Source organism: Cetorhinus maximus, chromosome 5 (assembly GCF_964194155.1).
Source record: "Cetorhinus maximus chromosome 5, sCetMax3.hap1.1, whole genome shotgun sequence".
In the NCBI taxonomy this organism is placed as follows: Eukaryota; Metazoa; Chordata; class Chondrichthyes; order Lamniformes; family Cetorhinidae; genus Cetorhinus; species Cetorhinus maximus.
The window spans coordinates 101,085,932-101,099,147 of NC_135883.1; the positions used below are offsets into that span (position 1 = coordinate 101,085,932).

General features: G+C 41.9%; 1 protein-coding gene across 1 annotated transcript in view; it reads left to right on the top strand.

Annotated features, from left to right (window-relative positions):
- LOC144680831 (uncharacterized) overlaps positions 1 to 7,436 on the top strand; it is a 108,580-nt gene extending 101,144 nt beyond the window's left edge. The window contains exons 8-9 of the mRNA XM_078542262.1: positions 3,569 to 4,107; positions 7,070 to 7,436. Coding sequence (XP_078398388.1) covers positions 3,569 to 4,107; positions 7,070 to 7,108 — 578 coding nt within the window. The 3' untranslated portion in view covers positions 7,109 to 7,436. The remainder of the gene's footprint in view (positions 1 to 3,568; positions 4,108 to 7,069) is intronic.
- Positions 7,437 to 13,216: the final 5,780 nt, after the last annotated feature.

The window sequence follows — 13,216 nt, forward strand, 5'->3', positions numbered from 1 at the left end:
CCATACTTTGGTATTCTGGTGGATAATTGTGTCCATTACTCATTTTATTCATTAATGGAATTGCAATTCCCCACATCTGGATTCTCAATTTGTCATGTGTATTAGACAACATACTGGACAACTGGAGAAGGGAAAGTTGGTTACTAGACAGAGACTCCTGCTAAAAGTGCACACGTTGTATGCTGAGTGTGGACACATTTAAGTGGCTGACATTCATGGTTCAGCTCACACATGAAGGGTGCCCACCCAGCAAGGATTCAGCGCTTTCACAAGGGAAAGAGGGAGGTGTGAAAATTAGCAGTAAAAGATGGAGGAATGGAAAAAATGAAGTATGGGGAATCCTGTCAAGGAGTACTGCACTTGCGCTTCATACAATAGTGAGCAAATTTTAATGCCAACATATGATGATGTATGTTTTCACCATTGCTGGATTTAAGTGTAAAAAATATTCATTCTTGAGATCCTAATAAAGATCACATCCAAATATGCTCATAAATATATGTAATTTGTAATTTCCAAATACAATCAGTTTATTTTTCAATATGTTCAAAAAATGGTACAAAGATAAACCCAGCAATTACCAGTCAGTTTAATTTAGTGGTGGAGAAGCTTCTAGAAACAATAATTTGGGACAAAATTAATAGTCACTTGGGCCAAAGCCGGTTAGTTAAGGAAAGCCAACATGGATTTGTTAAGGGTGTTTAACTAACTTGCTGGAATTGTTTTGGTGAGGTAGCAGAAAGAGTTGATGAAGGGAATGTGATGTTGATGTGGACTTCCAAAAGGTGTTGATATGATGTACGTGGGCTTCCAAAAGGCATTTGTTAAAGTGCTGCACAACAGGCTTGTGAGCAAAGTTATAACTCATGGAATAAAAGGGACAGTAGCGACATGGATAAGAAATTGGCTGAGTGACAGGAAACAGTGGTTAATGGATTTTTTTTTGGACTGGAGGAAGGTTTATGGTGGAGTTTCCCAGAGGTCAGTATTAGGACCATTACTCTTCCTGATATATATTAATGACCTAGGCCTTAGTATACAGGGCAAAATTTCAAAATTTTCAGGTGACACAAAACTTGGAAGCACTGTGAGGAGGATAGTGTAGAATTTCAAAAGGATGTAGAGTGGTTGATGGAATGGGTGGGCATGTAGCAGATAAAATTTAATGCAAAGAAGTGTGAAATGATTCACTTGGTATGAAAAAATAAAGAGACAATATAAATAAAGAGTACAATTCTAAATGCGGTACAGAAACAGAAGGACCTAGGCATAAATCATTGAAGGTGGCAGGGCAATTTGAGAGAGCGGATGATAAGCACACAGCATCCTAGGCTTTATTAATAGGGGCACATAATATAAAAGCAGGGAAGTTATGCTAAACTTGTATAAAACATTGGTTTGACATCAGCTGAAGTATTGTGTGCAGTTCTGGGTGCCACACTTTAGGAAAGGTGTGTAGGCATTAAAGAGAGTGCAGAAAAGATTCACAAGATGGTACCAGGGATGAGAAACCTCAACTTTTCCAATGTACCCCAACTTTTCCAATGTATCTGTTAATTGTTTTCCCTTAGAGAAGAGAAGGTTGAGAGGAGATTTGATAGAGGTATTCAAAATCGTGAGCGGGAGAATTTTTACCTCGGCGGGCGGGCGTGCGCCTGACCTGACCGAGCTTAAAACGACACACAATGATGTAGAGCGAGTGTCCCAACGTCATCGTGCACTCGTGCGATATTTCAGTTGGCGCGCATGTGCTGGAGTCAGCAGCATGCCCACCGACAATTAAAAGGCCTATTAAGGCCATTAAAAAGGTAATTAAAATAAGTTTTTCGCTGCCCGTCCAACCTTGCAGTTGGAGGGCAGGCGAAAAGGCCAAGCAACCTTTGCATTTTTTAGGAAACTTCATCACGGGCGGGATGAGGTTTCCAGCAACAAAAAAAAATAAACATTTTAAAATTTAATTAATAACATGTCGCTGCTCATGTAATAGAATCATATGTGGGGACATGTTTTATAATGTTTTAGGAACCTTTAGTTTTATTTTGAGAAAAGTTCATCTCCTTGCAGCAGCTCTGTGCCTCAAGGAGATTTTCAAGCGCGCACCCAAACGCATGCATGAAGTTCACGCTCACCCTCCTCCCCCCGACAGGCCACGCTGAGCGCTGCTGCTTGCGTTTCATGCTGGGCGGGCCTTAATTGGCTTTCCAACCATTCCTGCCCGCCCTCACCGAGCCTGCCTGATGAGGGAAAAATCCTGGACAGAGTAGATAGGGAAAAACTGTTCCCATTAGTGGAAGGATCAAGGACAAGAGGGCACAGATTTAAGGCAATTGGACGAAGAAGCAATGGAGACATGAGGAAAAATGTTTTCATGCAGCAAGTGACAAAAACTTGCTTAGGTTTTCCAGGTTAGGATCTGGAATGCACTGCCTGAGAATGTGGTGGGGATAGGTTCAATTGAGGCATTTAAGAGGGAATTGGGTTATTATCTGAAAAGGAAGAATAAGCAGGGCTATGGGGAGTGGCACTAGGTAAATTGCTCCTTTGGAGAGCCAGTGCAGACACAACAAGCTGAAAGGCCTCCTTCAGTGCTGTAGCCATTCTGTGATATCATCACCAGTTTAATCTACTTCCGTAACAGTTTTCCAATTCCGTGATGAACCAGCTTCATTTGAAGGTCTCTTACCGAAATTGTATTGTACCTGCATGATACAGCATTTCAGAACAAATTATAAAGTAAAAGAAAATATATTTAAAAATGAGTGGTAAAAGGTTTACAGTATAAAAAGAAGTCTAAACTTACCATATAATGTGAATGTGGAAATCATAGCATGCATGGAGAATGGCCTTTTTCCCAATATATTGGAGCTTGGACTAATTAAGGCAATTTTTGTAAAAAGCAGCAAATGTGACTTTTTTTGCTTCAAAAATTACCAAATGAACTAATGATTTGACCACTTCAAATTAAGAGTACATATTATTGTTAAAAAAAAGACTGATATCTTATCATCTCTACACTTGGAAAAATCAATCTTTTCAGTATTTACAGCATCAAATAAAGGAGTCCTCTGTTCATTTGTAGTATTGGTGCTTCTGCGTGCAGGTTTGCATGAACTTTGAACAATATGTTGCAACAGTTAAACAGATCAACTGGCATGCAAGTAGAATGGAGTCATTGCATTGTTTCATGTAATTATAAGATTCTGGTCTAACAAACATGTACTTATCAAATAGAGAATATTTTAATCCATTGCATCCAAGCAAATACATTTTAACTGAACTCAGATAAATGGCTATAAAAACTGAAAATGCTGGAAAAACTCAGCAGGTCTGACAGCACCTGTGGAAAGAGAAACAGAGTTACCATTTCGAGTCTTTATGGTCCTTCTTCAAAGCAGCTCTGAAGAAGGGTCATACAGACTTGAAACATTAACTCTGTTTCTCTCTCCACAGATGCTGTCAGACCTGCTGAGTTTTTCCAGCATTTTCTGTTTTTATTTCAGATTTCCAGCAACTGCAGTATTTTATTTTTATCAGATAAATGGCTAACATTTTTGGTTATGATTTTTAGAACCAACTGATCAGGCCGGAAGAGACCAATTTCAACAAGACCTGGAACAACACACGAGATGGCGTCATGATGAGCATATTGCCGAGCGCTCAAATCAAATGAAACGCACCCATCACACTTTAGAGATTCAGAATCACTCAGCCAGTGGTGTTAATGCCTCTAAAAAGCCCCAACAGAATGACGTTAGTTCAAAAGCCAGCCATAGTATTGATAGCGTATTGGAACAAACTAAACTAATAACATACCCTCCCAGTCAAATGGAAATCTCAGCCCCCTCCTATAATACTCTCCGCAAACAGAGTCGAGTCAGTTCTTACAAAGACTATCCAGAAGATTCTACTGATGCTCAAGATTACAGTCAGCTTTCCACTGTCAGGAAGATCAGCTGCACTGGGTCTAAATCAAAAATGATTCCTGAAAGTGCATTGGCCAGCCGACCTGAAAGTCCAGATTCCACAAATGTCTCTAGTTCTGAGTCAAAATATAAAGAAGAGAGTCCACCTGTTACCCATGCTTCTTCAGGACGCAGAATGTCAATGGTAAGTATAACTTACAAGTATAACTTGTAATGCTATTGCCATAAATGCAACAAAATCCTTGGGTCTAATGATAGACAGCCTGGGAGGCCCCAAGTCAAGGGATGGAACTATTTAAAATACTAATCAGGGTCCTGTGACATACAAATGCCAGTCTGATGGTCATTTTTGGACAGAACTGATCTGAACAGGTAACATAGCCAAAGAAGATCCAAATAGTATGTTCCACTTTATTTTGGCGGGACAAGAATGTAATGCTATTATCAGCTCTGGGGAAATTCCTCTCCAAATCAATAAAGGTGATCATGGAACTGGAGACACTAGCCCCATTGACTCACCTGCCTCCTACATATGCAGGGGTTTACCACATGCAGAAACCCGTCAAGCTCCTCTTTGAATACTTGCAGGGAATCCACATTCATTAGACCTGCTGGCAATTTATTCGGAGTTTGACAGTTCTCTGTGGAACAAACCACTGGCATCTAACATGGTTCAATGTTTTTGTAACATAACTTAGTGTAAAACTCCCAGGCAGCGAGGGGCATGTTGCTGATAATTGTGGGCTTGGGGGCAGATTGAACCATTGCATGGTGAGTGACTAGATGCCTCTTGGTGACAAACTGCTGAACCGCCAACTGCTCAGCTTGTAACAGGTAAAGCTGAAAAGGGTCATCAAGCAGAAGTCAGAGATCTAAAGGTGTTTATGGCAAAGCAGTGCAGCAGGTAAATCTTCACTGATCTCCGGAAAATTCTGCAAGGCAAACTGGGAGGCCATGTGAATTTGGAAGGTCAGCTATACAGTGATTGCCAATGTAGATAGATTAACGCTTACTCTTATTGGTCATAGTGAATGGGAGGCAAGTAGGGAGGTTGTGGTACACTGGCTGGTCAGTGAAGTACCCATGGTCAGAGTTTGTCTGGAATATTTTGGTTATGCATGAGTCACAAAAGTTGGAGTTTATTTATTCATACTATTTGATGTTTTAATAGAGAATTATGTAGATACTGAGGGTGGTAGCGGTGGCAGTGTCAGGTGGGGGGATTGATGGTGCAAACGGTAGAGGCAACCATCTAAGGGAAGAGGAGATCAGAGCATTACAACACATAGAGCCGCAGAAGTCACTAACCGAATTGTATGAGGCCCTGCAAATCTGGGGTGCTGAGGTAATTTCTTACAGAAGGCTTGCTGAGTCAGTTCTGAGCATCATAGAGGGGGGGTGAGGCAACCACAAAAAACGTGCCAAAGTTGGAATTTCACATTCCAGGGAACACTGCATGGTTCACACTGAGGCGCATGGGGCAGTGGGGGGATTGTTAAAGAAAAATTTTTAAAGGTCTGCTTAAAAAACAAAATTCCATTTATTATTCATGAACGGTACAGTAAAATGACCACTTGCATTTGGATGTGTTGGAGTAATTTAAATTTATAATATGTACCTGCAAACAAACCTACGTGTTAGACAAGATGCAAGGATGGGCTTGAAAATGATGCAATAACAGATAGAAGACAAAATAGTTGTGAATGTCCAGTTAAGTATTCAAGAAGCTTCAATTATAATTAATGAGATACATGGCCAAATAGAATTTTTAGTTGGATGCTTTTAAGATAGTTGGTAAAAGAACGAGAAAAGGGATGAGGAGATATTTCTTTGCCCAAAGAGTGATTATGATCTGGACTGTACTGCTTGAAAAGGTTGTAGAAGCAGATTCAATAGTCATTTTCAAAAGGGAGTTGGATCTATATCAAAAAGGGAAAAAAATGCAGATCTATGGGGAAAGAGTAGGGGAATGGAATGAATTGAATAACCAATTGGATAACTGTCAGCCCCAGGACATCACTGCAGGAGTTCCTCAGGGTAGTGTCCTGGGCTCAACCATCTTCAGCCACTTCATCAGTAACCTTCCCTCCCTCATAAGGTCAGAAGTGAGGATGTTCGTTGATGATTGCACAATGTTCAGTGCCATTCGGGAATCCTCAGATGCTGAAGCAGTCCATGTCCAAATGCAGCAAGACCTGGACAACATTCAGACTTGGGCTGATAAGTGGCAAGTAACATTCGCACCACACAAGTGCCAGGCAATGACCGTCTCCAACAAGTGAGAGTCTAACCATCTTTCTTTGCCATTCAATGGCATCACCATCATTGAATCCCCCACAATTATCATCCTGGGGGTTACCATTGACCAGAAACTGAACTGGATTAGCCATATAAATACTATGGTTACAAGAGCAGGTCAGAGGCTAGGAATCCTGCAGCGAGTAACTTACTTCCTGACTCTCCAAAGCCTGTCCAGCATCTACAAGGCACAAGTCAAGAGTGTGATGGAATACTCTCCACTTGCCTGGATAAGTGTAGCTCCAAAAAACTCAAGAAGCTCGACACCATTCAGGACAAAGCACCCCCTTGATTGGCACCCCATCCACAAACATTCACTCCCTCCGCCACCAACGTACAGTGGCAGCAGTGTGTACTATATACAAGATGCACTGCAAGAGTTCACCAAGGCTCCTTTGACAGCATCTTCAAAACCTGTGACCTCTACCACCTAGAAGGACAAGGGTAGCAGGTGCATGGGAACACCACTTACAAGTTCTCCTCCAAGCCACACACCACACCAACTTAGAACTATATCGCCGTTCCTTCACTGTCGCAGTGATTAAAACCCTGGAATTACCTTACTAACAGCACTGTGGGATTGCCTACACCACATGGACTGCTGTGTTCAAAAAAGCAGCTCACCACCACCTTCCCAGGAGTAATTAGGAATGGACAACAAATGCAGCCTCGCCAGCGATGCCCACATCCCATGAATGAATAAAAATATTAATTCAAAGAGCCAAGGGTATAATGGACAAAATGGCCTCCTTCAGTGCTGTGCATCTATATGATTCTATGTCTCTTCTTAAATTTATTAAAATAAGTGGTAAAAATGCATTCTTCACTTTTTGATTTTTCTCTTTCAGGGCATGCTTCTAGAGCTTTCTTCCATCATGAAAAAGTGAGGAGATGACAATCCATAAGAAATGTGTTGTAATTTATGATTGCACCAAAGACCTCCAGCAAACATAGTTCCAAAGTGAAGCAACAGAAAAGCAATTTTCCAAGTCACAAATACTGAGATATAAAAGCTTTAATGATAATTTCTTATTGTTGCAGATTTGCTTAGTTTTTAAACACTGAAATATTTTATAAGATCCACACAATTTGCTTGCCTTTCACTCTCTGCTTAGTAAAACAATCTACTTTATAGGTCTGTATAATGATGCGAGTTGCAAATTGCTTGATGTACTTCACTAGAAGAAACCTCAAAATAAAAATTGGCAAATTTAACCAGTTGTATAGTTTCCATGTTTAGTCAGCACACATCTCATTAATTATAAGAGGCACTTCCTTCTCCTGTCCTTCTGTCTTGTTCAAAATTTAAAAAAAAACTTCTATACAATATTGTAAAAAATACTAAATTTATTTGAAAAAAATTGCTGCTGAATTTGAGAGCCAACTCGAACGACATTCAGTGGGACTTGGACGGTGGTTGCCTACATGGGGCCATGCAATTTTCATATTCAGCCCTGTTTTAAATCAGAAGTGAGGTTCTAACATGAAACACACTTCCAGGAGATTGCTTGCTGATAAGGAAGGAGTGTAAGCCGGCAATGCAGCAGGTGGTTAAAGGCCTGCAGCAATACTTTGAAGGGAAATGCATGTTATCAATGTGGCTCAGCCAGGCTGCCCGATTCTCCAACTCCTGTCCACTAGAATGGTCAAGTGTTATATTCATGGGAAACCCATCCTTTCACTGAATTCATTTTGAGTTTGGGTTTGGGGATGGGGAAGTCCAGAGGTGCTGAAATTCTTTCAGGGAAGAAAGGAAATCACTACTGCTACATGTAAAGGAAGGTGGGGGTTAAATAAAAGTTGTCCAGAAGGCTGTGGTCAATAAATGAAGTTGGTACCTTCTTCAGCTCCTCACACTGGTCTGAAATACTAGGCGGAGCAGTTAGACATGTTTTTGTTGGGTGTAAAGTTACGGTGGTTACAGGAACAGCGTAAACTCACGAAATTTCCGTGCTCTTGAACGATGCTGCTATACAAATGAGCCCTGAAGATTTACACAGTTAAAAGGAGGACATTTTGTGCTCAGCCCAATAATCATGCAGAAACAGTGTATCATGCTGAAATGACAATTTCAGCAATAACTTAGATATAAGTGCTGAAGACAAGGAAATGCTGTGTCAATGTGAAGGGACTGTTGAGAAAGTGGAGGCTGGAAAGCTGTTCTACAATTCTCTTACTGCCCAGAGAGTGTCACTGTACACATGCTGTAAAAAAACAGAAAACGGAACAGGGAGGCAAGAGTCACAGAGTTAGAGAATCCTTACAGCAGAAGAGGCTGTTTGGCCCATCAAGTCCATACTGCCCCTCTGTGGAGTAATCCAGTTAGTACCATTCCCCTGCTCTATCCTCACTGCCCTGCAAGTTTAGTTCCCTCAAGTGCCTATCAAGAGAAAGAAGAGAAAGGAATAATGGAATCAAGAATAGTGTTCTTTATAATTAAAAACTGGAATGGTAAATAATAATTTCTATTAAAATCCTGTCCCTCAGTTTGAGAACTGAATATTTTGTAATTAAAGCTGTTGCTTTGAGATAGTTGATATTTCATTGCTTAATCTATTTTTTTCTTGCATTGGAAGGAAATTATGGATCTATCAAGGCCTTATTAGTCTGGAAATTTCTGCTATCAACACAGAGGCTGGGAAATCTGTCAGCTCCTCCTGCGCCATGGGTGTTACTTTGCTAGATTTGCAATGGAACCCGATTTTGCACGTAACAGGGTGGAGCTGCTCCAAGGAATTCCCTGGTCAGTCTCTGTAAAGGATCCTAGGGTGCTGCTCAGAATAGAATCCTTGCAATGCTATCTAGAACTTGCCATGCAAACAATGTGTCATTTCTTCTAGTTTTCATTCCTGTGAAGTTGTGGTGCTGACAGCAAGAGATTAGGCAAGAGGCCAATAACTGTTTTTAGACCAATGATTTGTGCAGGTATGTTAGAAAGGAATGAAGATTGGATAGCAGAGGAATAGAATCAGCAAGTGCATGAATAGCTTAAGTTAAACAACTGAGTTAGCGAGACAGACAGGTGGAAAAGGTCAGAGTCAGGGGCAATACAATGTCACAGGAAGCAAGGGAGAGTAGAGCATACTTTAAGGAGAATGGAGCATTAACAAAAAAATAAACAGTTTGTGGGGGAAGGGGGTGGAGTATCAAGAATAAGGAACTGAAGGAGAGAGAAGTTATTGACAGGATAAAAAGAGAGAGAAGACATACCAAAAAGTTTATTACTGAAAGTTGATAAGTCACCCGGTCGAAATGAATGCATCCTAGGTTGCTGAAAGAAGCAAAGGTAGAAATAGCAGATCTAGAATGCAGTGCCAAAGGACTGAGGGTTGCTAAAGTTATGCCACTATTAGAACAACACAGACAGGATGATGAAACAGACAGCAGCATGGCAAATGGAGTTCAATGCAGAGAACATGAAATAACATATTTTGGGGGGACTAATATTGAAACAGTATTATTAATGGCATGATTAAATGTAGATGAACAGAGGGTCCATATACACAAATCCTTAAAAGTGGTAGTGTAAGTTGATAAGGTGGTTAAAAAAGTGTATGGATAACTTTGATTTATAGTGGTCAGAATGTGAAAACAAAGAGATCATGCCAGAAATTGCCAAGGCCTTACCAGTGATGCTCGCATCCCAAGAACGAAAAATAAAAAAATATATAGTTAGGCCACAGCTGAAATATTGTGGACAATTCTGGGCACTACAATTCAGGAAAGATGTAAGGGCATTAGAGGGGGTACAGATAATGATATCACCAGGGATGAGGCACATCAAGGGAAAACATTTTTATGCAACAAGTGGTCAAGATCCAAAATGCACTGCCTGAGTGTATGCTGGAAGTTGATTCAATTGTGACTTTCAAAAGAAATCAGATAAGCACCTGGAGGGGGAAAAAATTGCAGGGCTATGGGAAAAGGGCAGGGAATGGGATTAGTGAGCACGTCTTGCAGACATCTGGAAGGGAAACGACAATCCAAATAGCCTCCTTCTGTGCTGTAATTGTTTAATGATTATGATTAATGACAATGAAGAGAGGTGACAAAGTTAGGATAGTGTTGCTTGGAACAAATAAGGTTAAGAGGTGACATGATGTAATGAAACTAAAAGAACTTACCTAAATTGGCAGTCAGAGGTCAGAACTTAGGGCCTTCTGCACATGTGCCAGCCGGGAAATGGTCGCACATGCACAGTTCGTCCATTTTCACGCCTTTAGGTTGGGAACTGGCACATGGGAAAAAGAAAAGGAAGCAAAGAAGTTGAAATGGCATGAAGCTGCAGGTCATGTGACCTGGAACCAGAATGGTGTCCCAGGGAGCAGGGCACTGGAAGGGGGAACAGGAAGGGGCCTCACAAAACAGTTCCAGACACAGACAAAGACAGGGGTCAGAAAGAGGTTCCAGATGTCAAGTTGAAAGAAAGGAGCAGAGATGGGAATGCAGGAACAGACTTGAAGCAAAAAGGGTTTGACAGAAGCCCGGAAGTTCCGAGGAGGCAGCCGAAGATTAGTGACTCCCTACTGCAGGTTTTTGGAGTACTAGTGTTCTGCTTGGCATGGCTGAGAGTCTGAAATTGCACTTGGAAGGTGAAATTTGAGTCGACGTGGAGATCAGGGGAAAGGAATCTCGGAAGGCAAGATTGAAACCCTGGAGGTGGATCCTTGTCGAAGCCATCTGAGTGGGAGCGACTTTTGGCGAGAATTCCAAGGCCAGTTCTACAAATATGCAGATTATTCCTCATGAGAATGACAAAGTTTCAGTGAGACTGGTTGGCTCACAATGTGACAAACGCCTGGGTGGGTTATTGAGAAATCCATGGAATCTGCTTTGGTCACATTTGTCATTTATTCACATGAATGATCCCAGGATGTAGCTATGAGGATAGGCTGGAGAGGTTAGGAATGTTTTCCTTGGAGAAAAGAAGGCTGAGAGAAGGCTTGATAGAGGTATTCAAGATTCTGAGGGGTATGGACAGGGTAAATGGTGAGAAACTATTCCCACTCAAGAGAACATCAAGGCCTGAATTTTTCTCTCGTTGGGCACGTGCAATCAGCGGGCCTGAGAGTGGTCAGGAAACGGGTCCCAACCGCAATCGGCCCTCGACCACGGTTTTACGCTGGTTGGCCAATTAACGGACAGCCAGTGTGAAACACGCACTGAAAATCTCAGCGCTGCCAGGGCAGGGGCAGGAAGAGGGCAGGCGGTGACATCACCGCAGGCGCAGGTGAGCACTTCCACTGAGCTCCCTGAAGGCAGACAGCTGCCTCGGGGAGCTGCAGACCGCCAAATAATAAAATAAAGCAGAAAAAAGCTGCAAAAAAATGTCCATGCAGCACAATCAAGCACCTGAAAACATACCTCATAAAAATGCTGTCCCTAGATATTTCTTATCATTTTATTTCCAAACGGAGATGTCATCTCGTCCTTGGATGAGGTTTCATCAAAAACGTAAAGGCTGCCTGGTCAATTGACCTGTCCGCCAAACATAAGGTTGGACAGGCCACGGAAAATCACTGACAATTGCGCTATTAATGGTCTTAATTGCCCGATTAATTGTCGGTGGGCACACTTCCAACTGCCGTGTGCGCCTGTGGATCGTAAAATTCTGCCCCAAGAACTAGAGAGCACAGATTCAAAATAAAAGGAGTAAAAGTGATGTGAGGAAAAATATTTTCACCCAAGAGGGTGGTTGGAGTCTGGAACAAACTTCCTGAAAGGGTGGTGGAGGCTGGTTCAATCAAGGTATTCAAAAGGGAATTGGACTGCTACCTGAAAAGAGACAATGTGCAAGGTTATGGGGATAAGGCAGGGGAGTGAGACTAGGTGGAATGCTCTTTCAGAGAGCCAGTGCAGACTCGATGGGGCGAATGGCCTCCTTCTGCACTGTAAAGATATTGTGACTTACTTCGGAGTGTGATGTGTCTGACCACAGTCTGCCTGTTAATTCACATGTACCTCATTCTTACCGTGATTATTAGGGTATAAGATAGATATTGCAAATTGTTTTATCTTTCTGAATTTGTATGTGTCTGTAAAGAAATTGTTGAGGTATAAGGAATAATGTGAGTTTGAATCATTTTCTTGTGTTTATATTGATATCTTTCCAACCGCTTCATCTGGTGTAATATAGTTCATTTTTCTTGTTTAATAAATGCTTTATTCTTTGTGTTAAAAGCTTATTAGCAGACTCCTGTGAATTTGTTCAGTAACTTTCCTCCATGGTTTCAAAAAAAACAAAGCTAGGGTCTATTAAGCCAGGTTCCACTCTGGGATCTGACGTGTCCAGTATTAATATCAGCTGGGATTATAACAATAATGAGGTGTTGATAGAGTAAATACGGGGAAGGTGGTGGTGAGCTGCCTTCTTGAACCGCTGTAGTCCATGTGGTGTAGGTACACCCAAATAAGGAAAGGACTTCCAGGATTTTGACCCAGCGACAGTGAAGGAACGGCGATATATTTCCAAGTCAGGATGGTGAGTGGCTTGGTGGTGGTGGTGTTCCCATGTGTCTGCTGCGTTTGTCCTTCTAGATGGTAATGGTTGTGGGTTAGGAAGGTGTTGTCTAAGAAGCCTTGGTAACTTCCTGCAGTGCATCTTGTAGATGGTACACACTGCTGCCACTGTGTGTCGGTGGTGGAGGGAGTGAATGTTTGTGGATGGGGTGCCAATCAAGTGGGCTGCTTTGTCCTGGATGGTGTCAAGCTTCCTGAATGCTGTTGGAGCCTCACTCATCCAGGAGAGTATTCCATCACACTCCTGACTTGTGCCTTGTAGATGGTGGACAGGCTTTGGGGAGTCAGGAGGTGAGTTACTCACAACAGGACTCACAGCCTCCAACCTGCTCTTGTAGCCACAATATTTATATGGCTAGTACAGTTCAGTTTCTGGTCAATGGTAACTCCCAGGATCTTCATAGTGGGGGATTCAGCAGTGGTGATGCAGTTGAACATCAAGGGGCAATGGCTAGGTTCTATCTTGTTGGAGATGG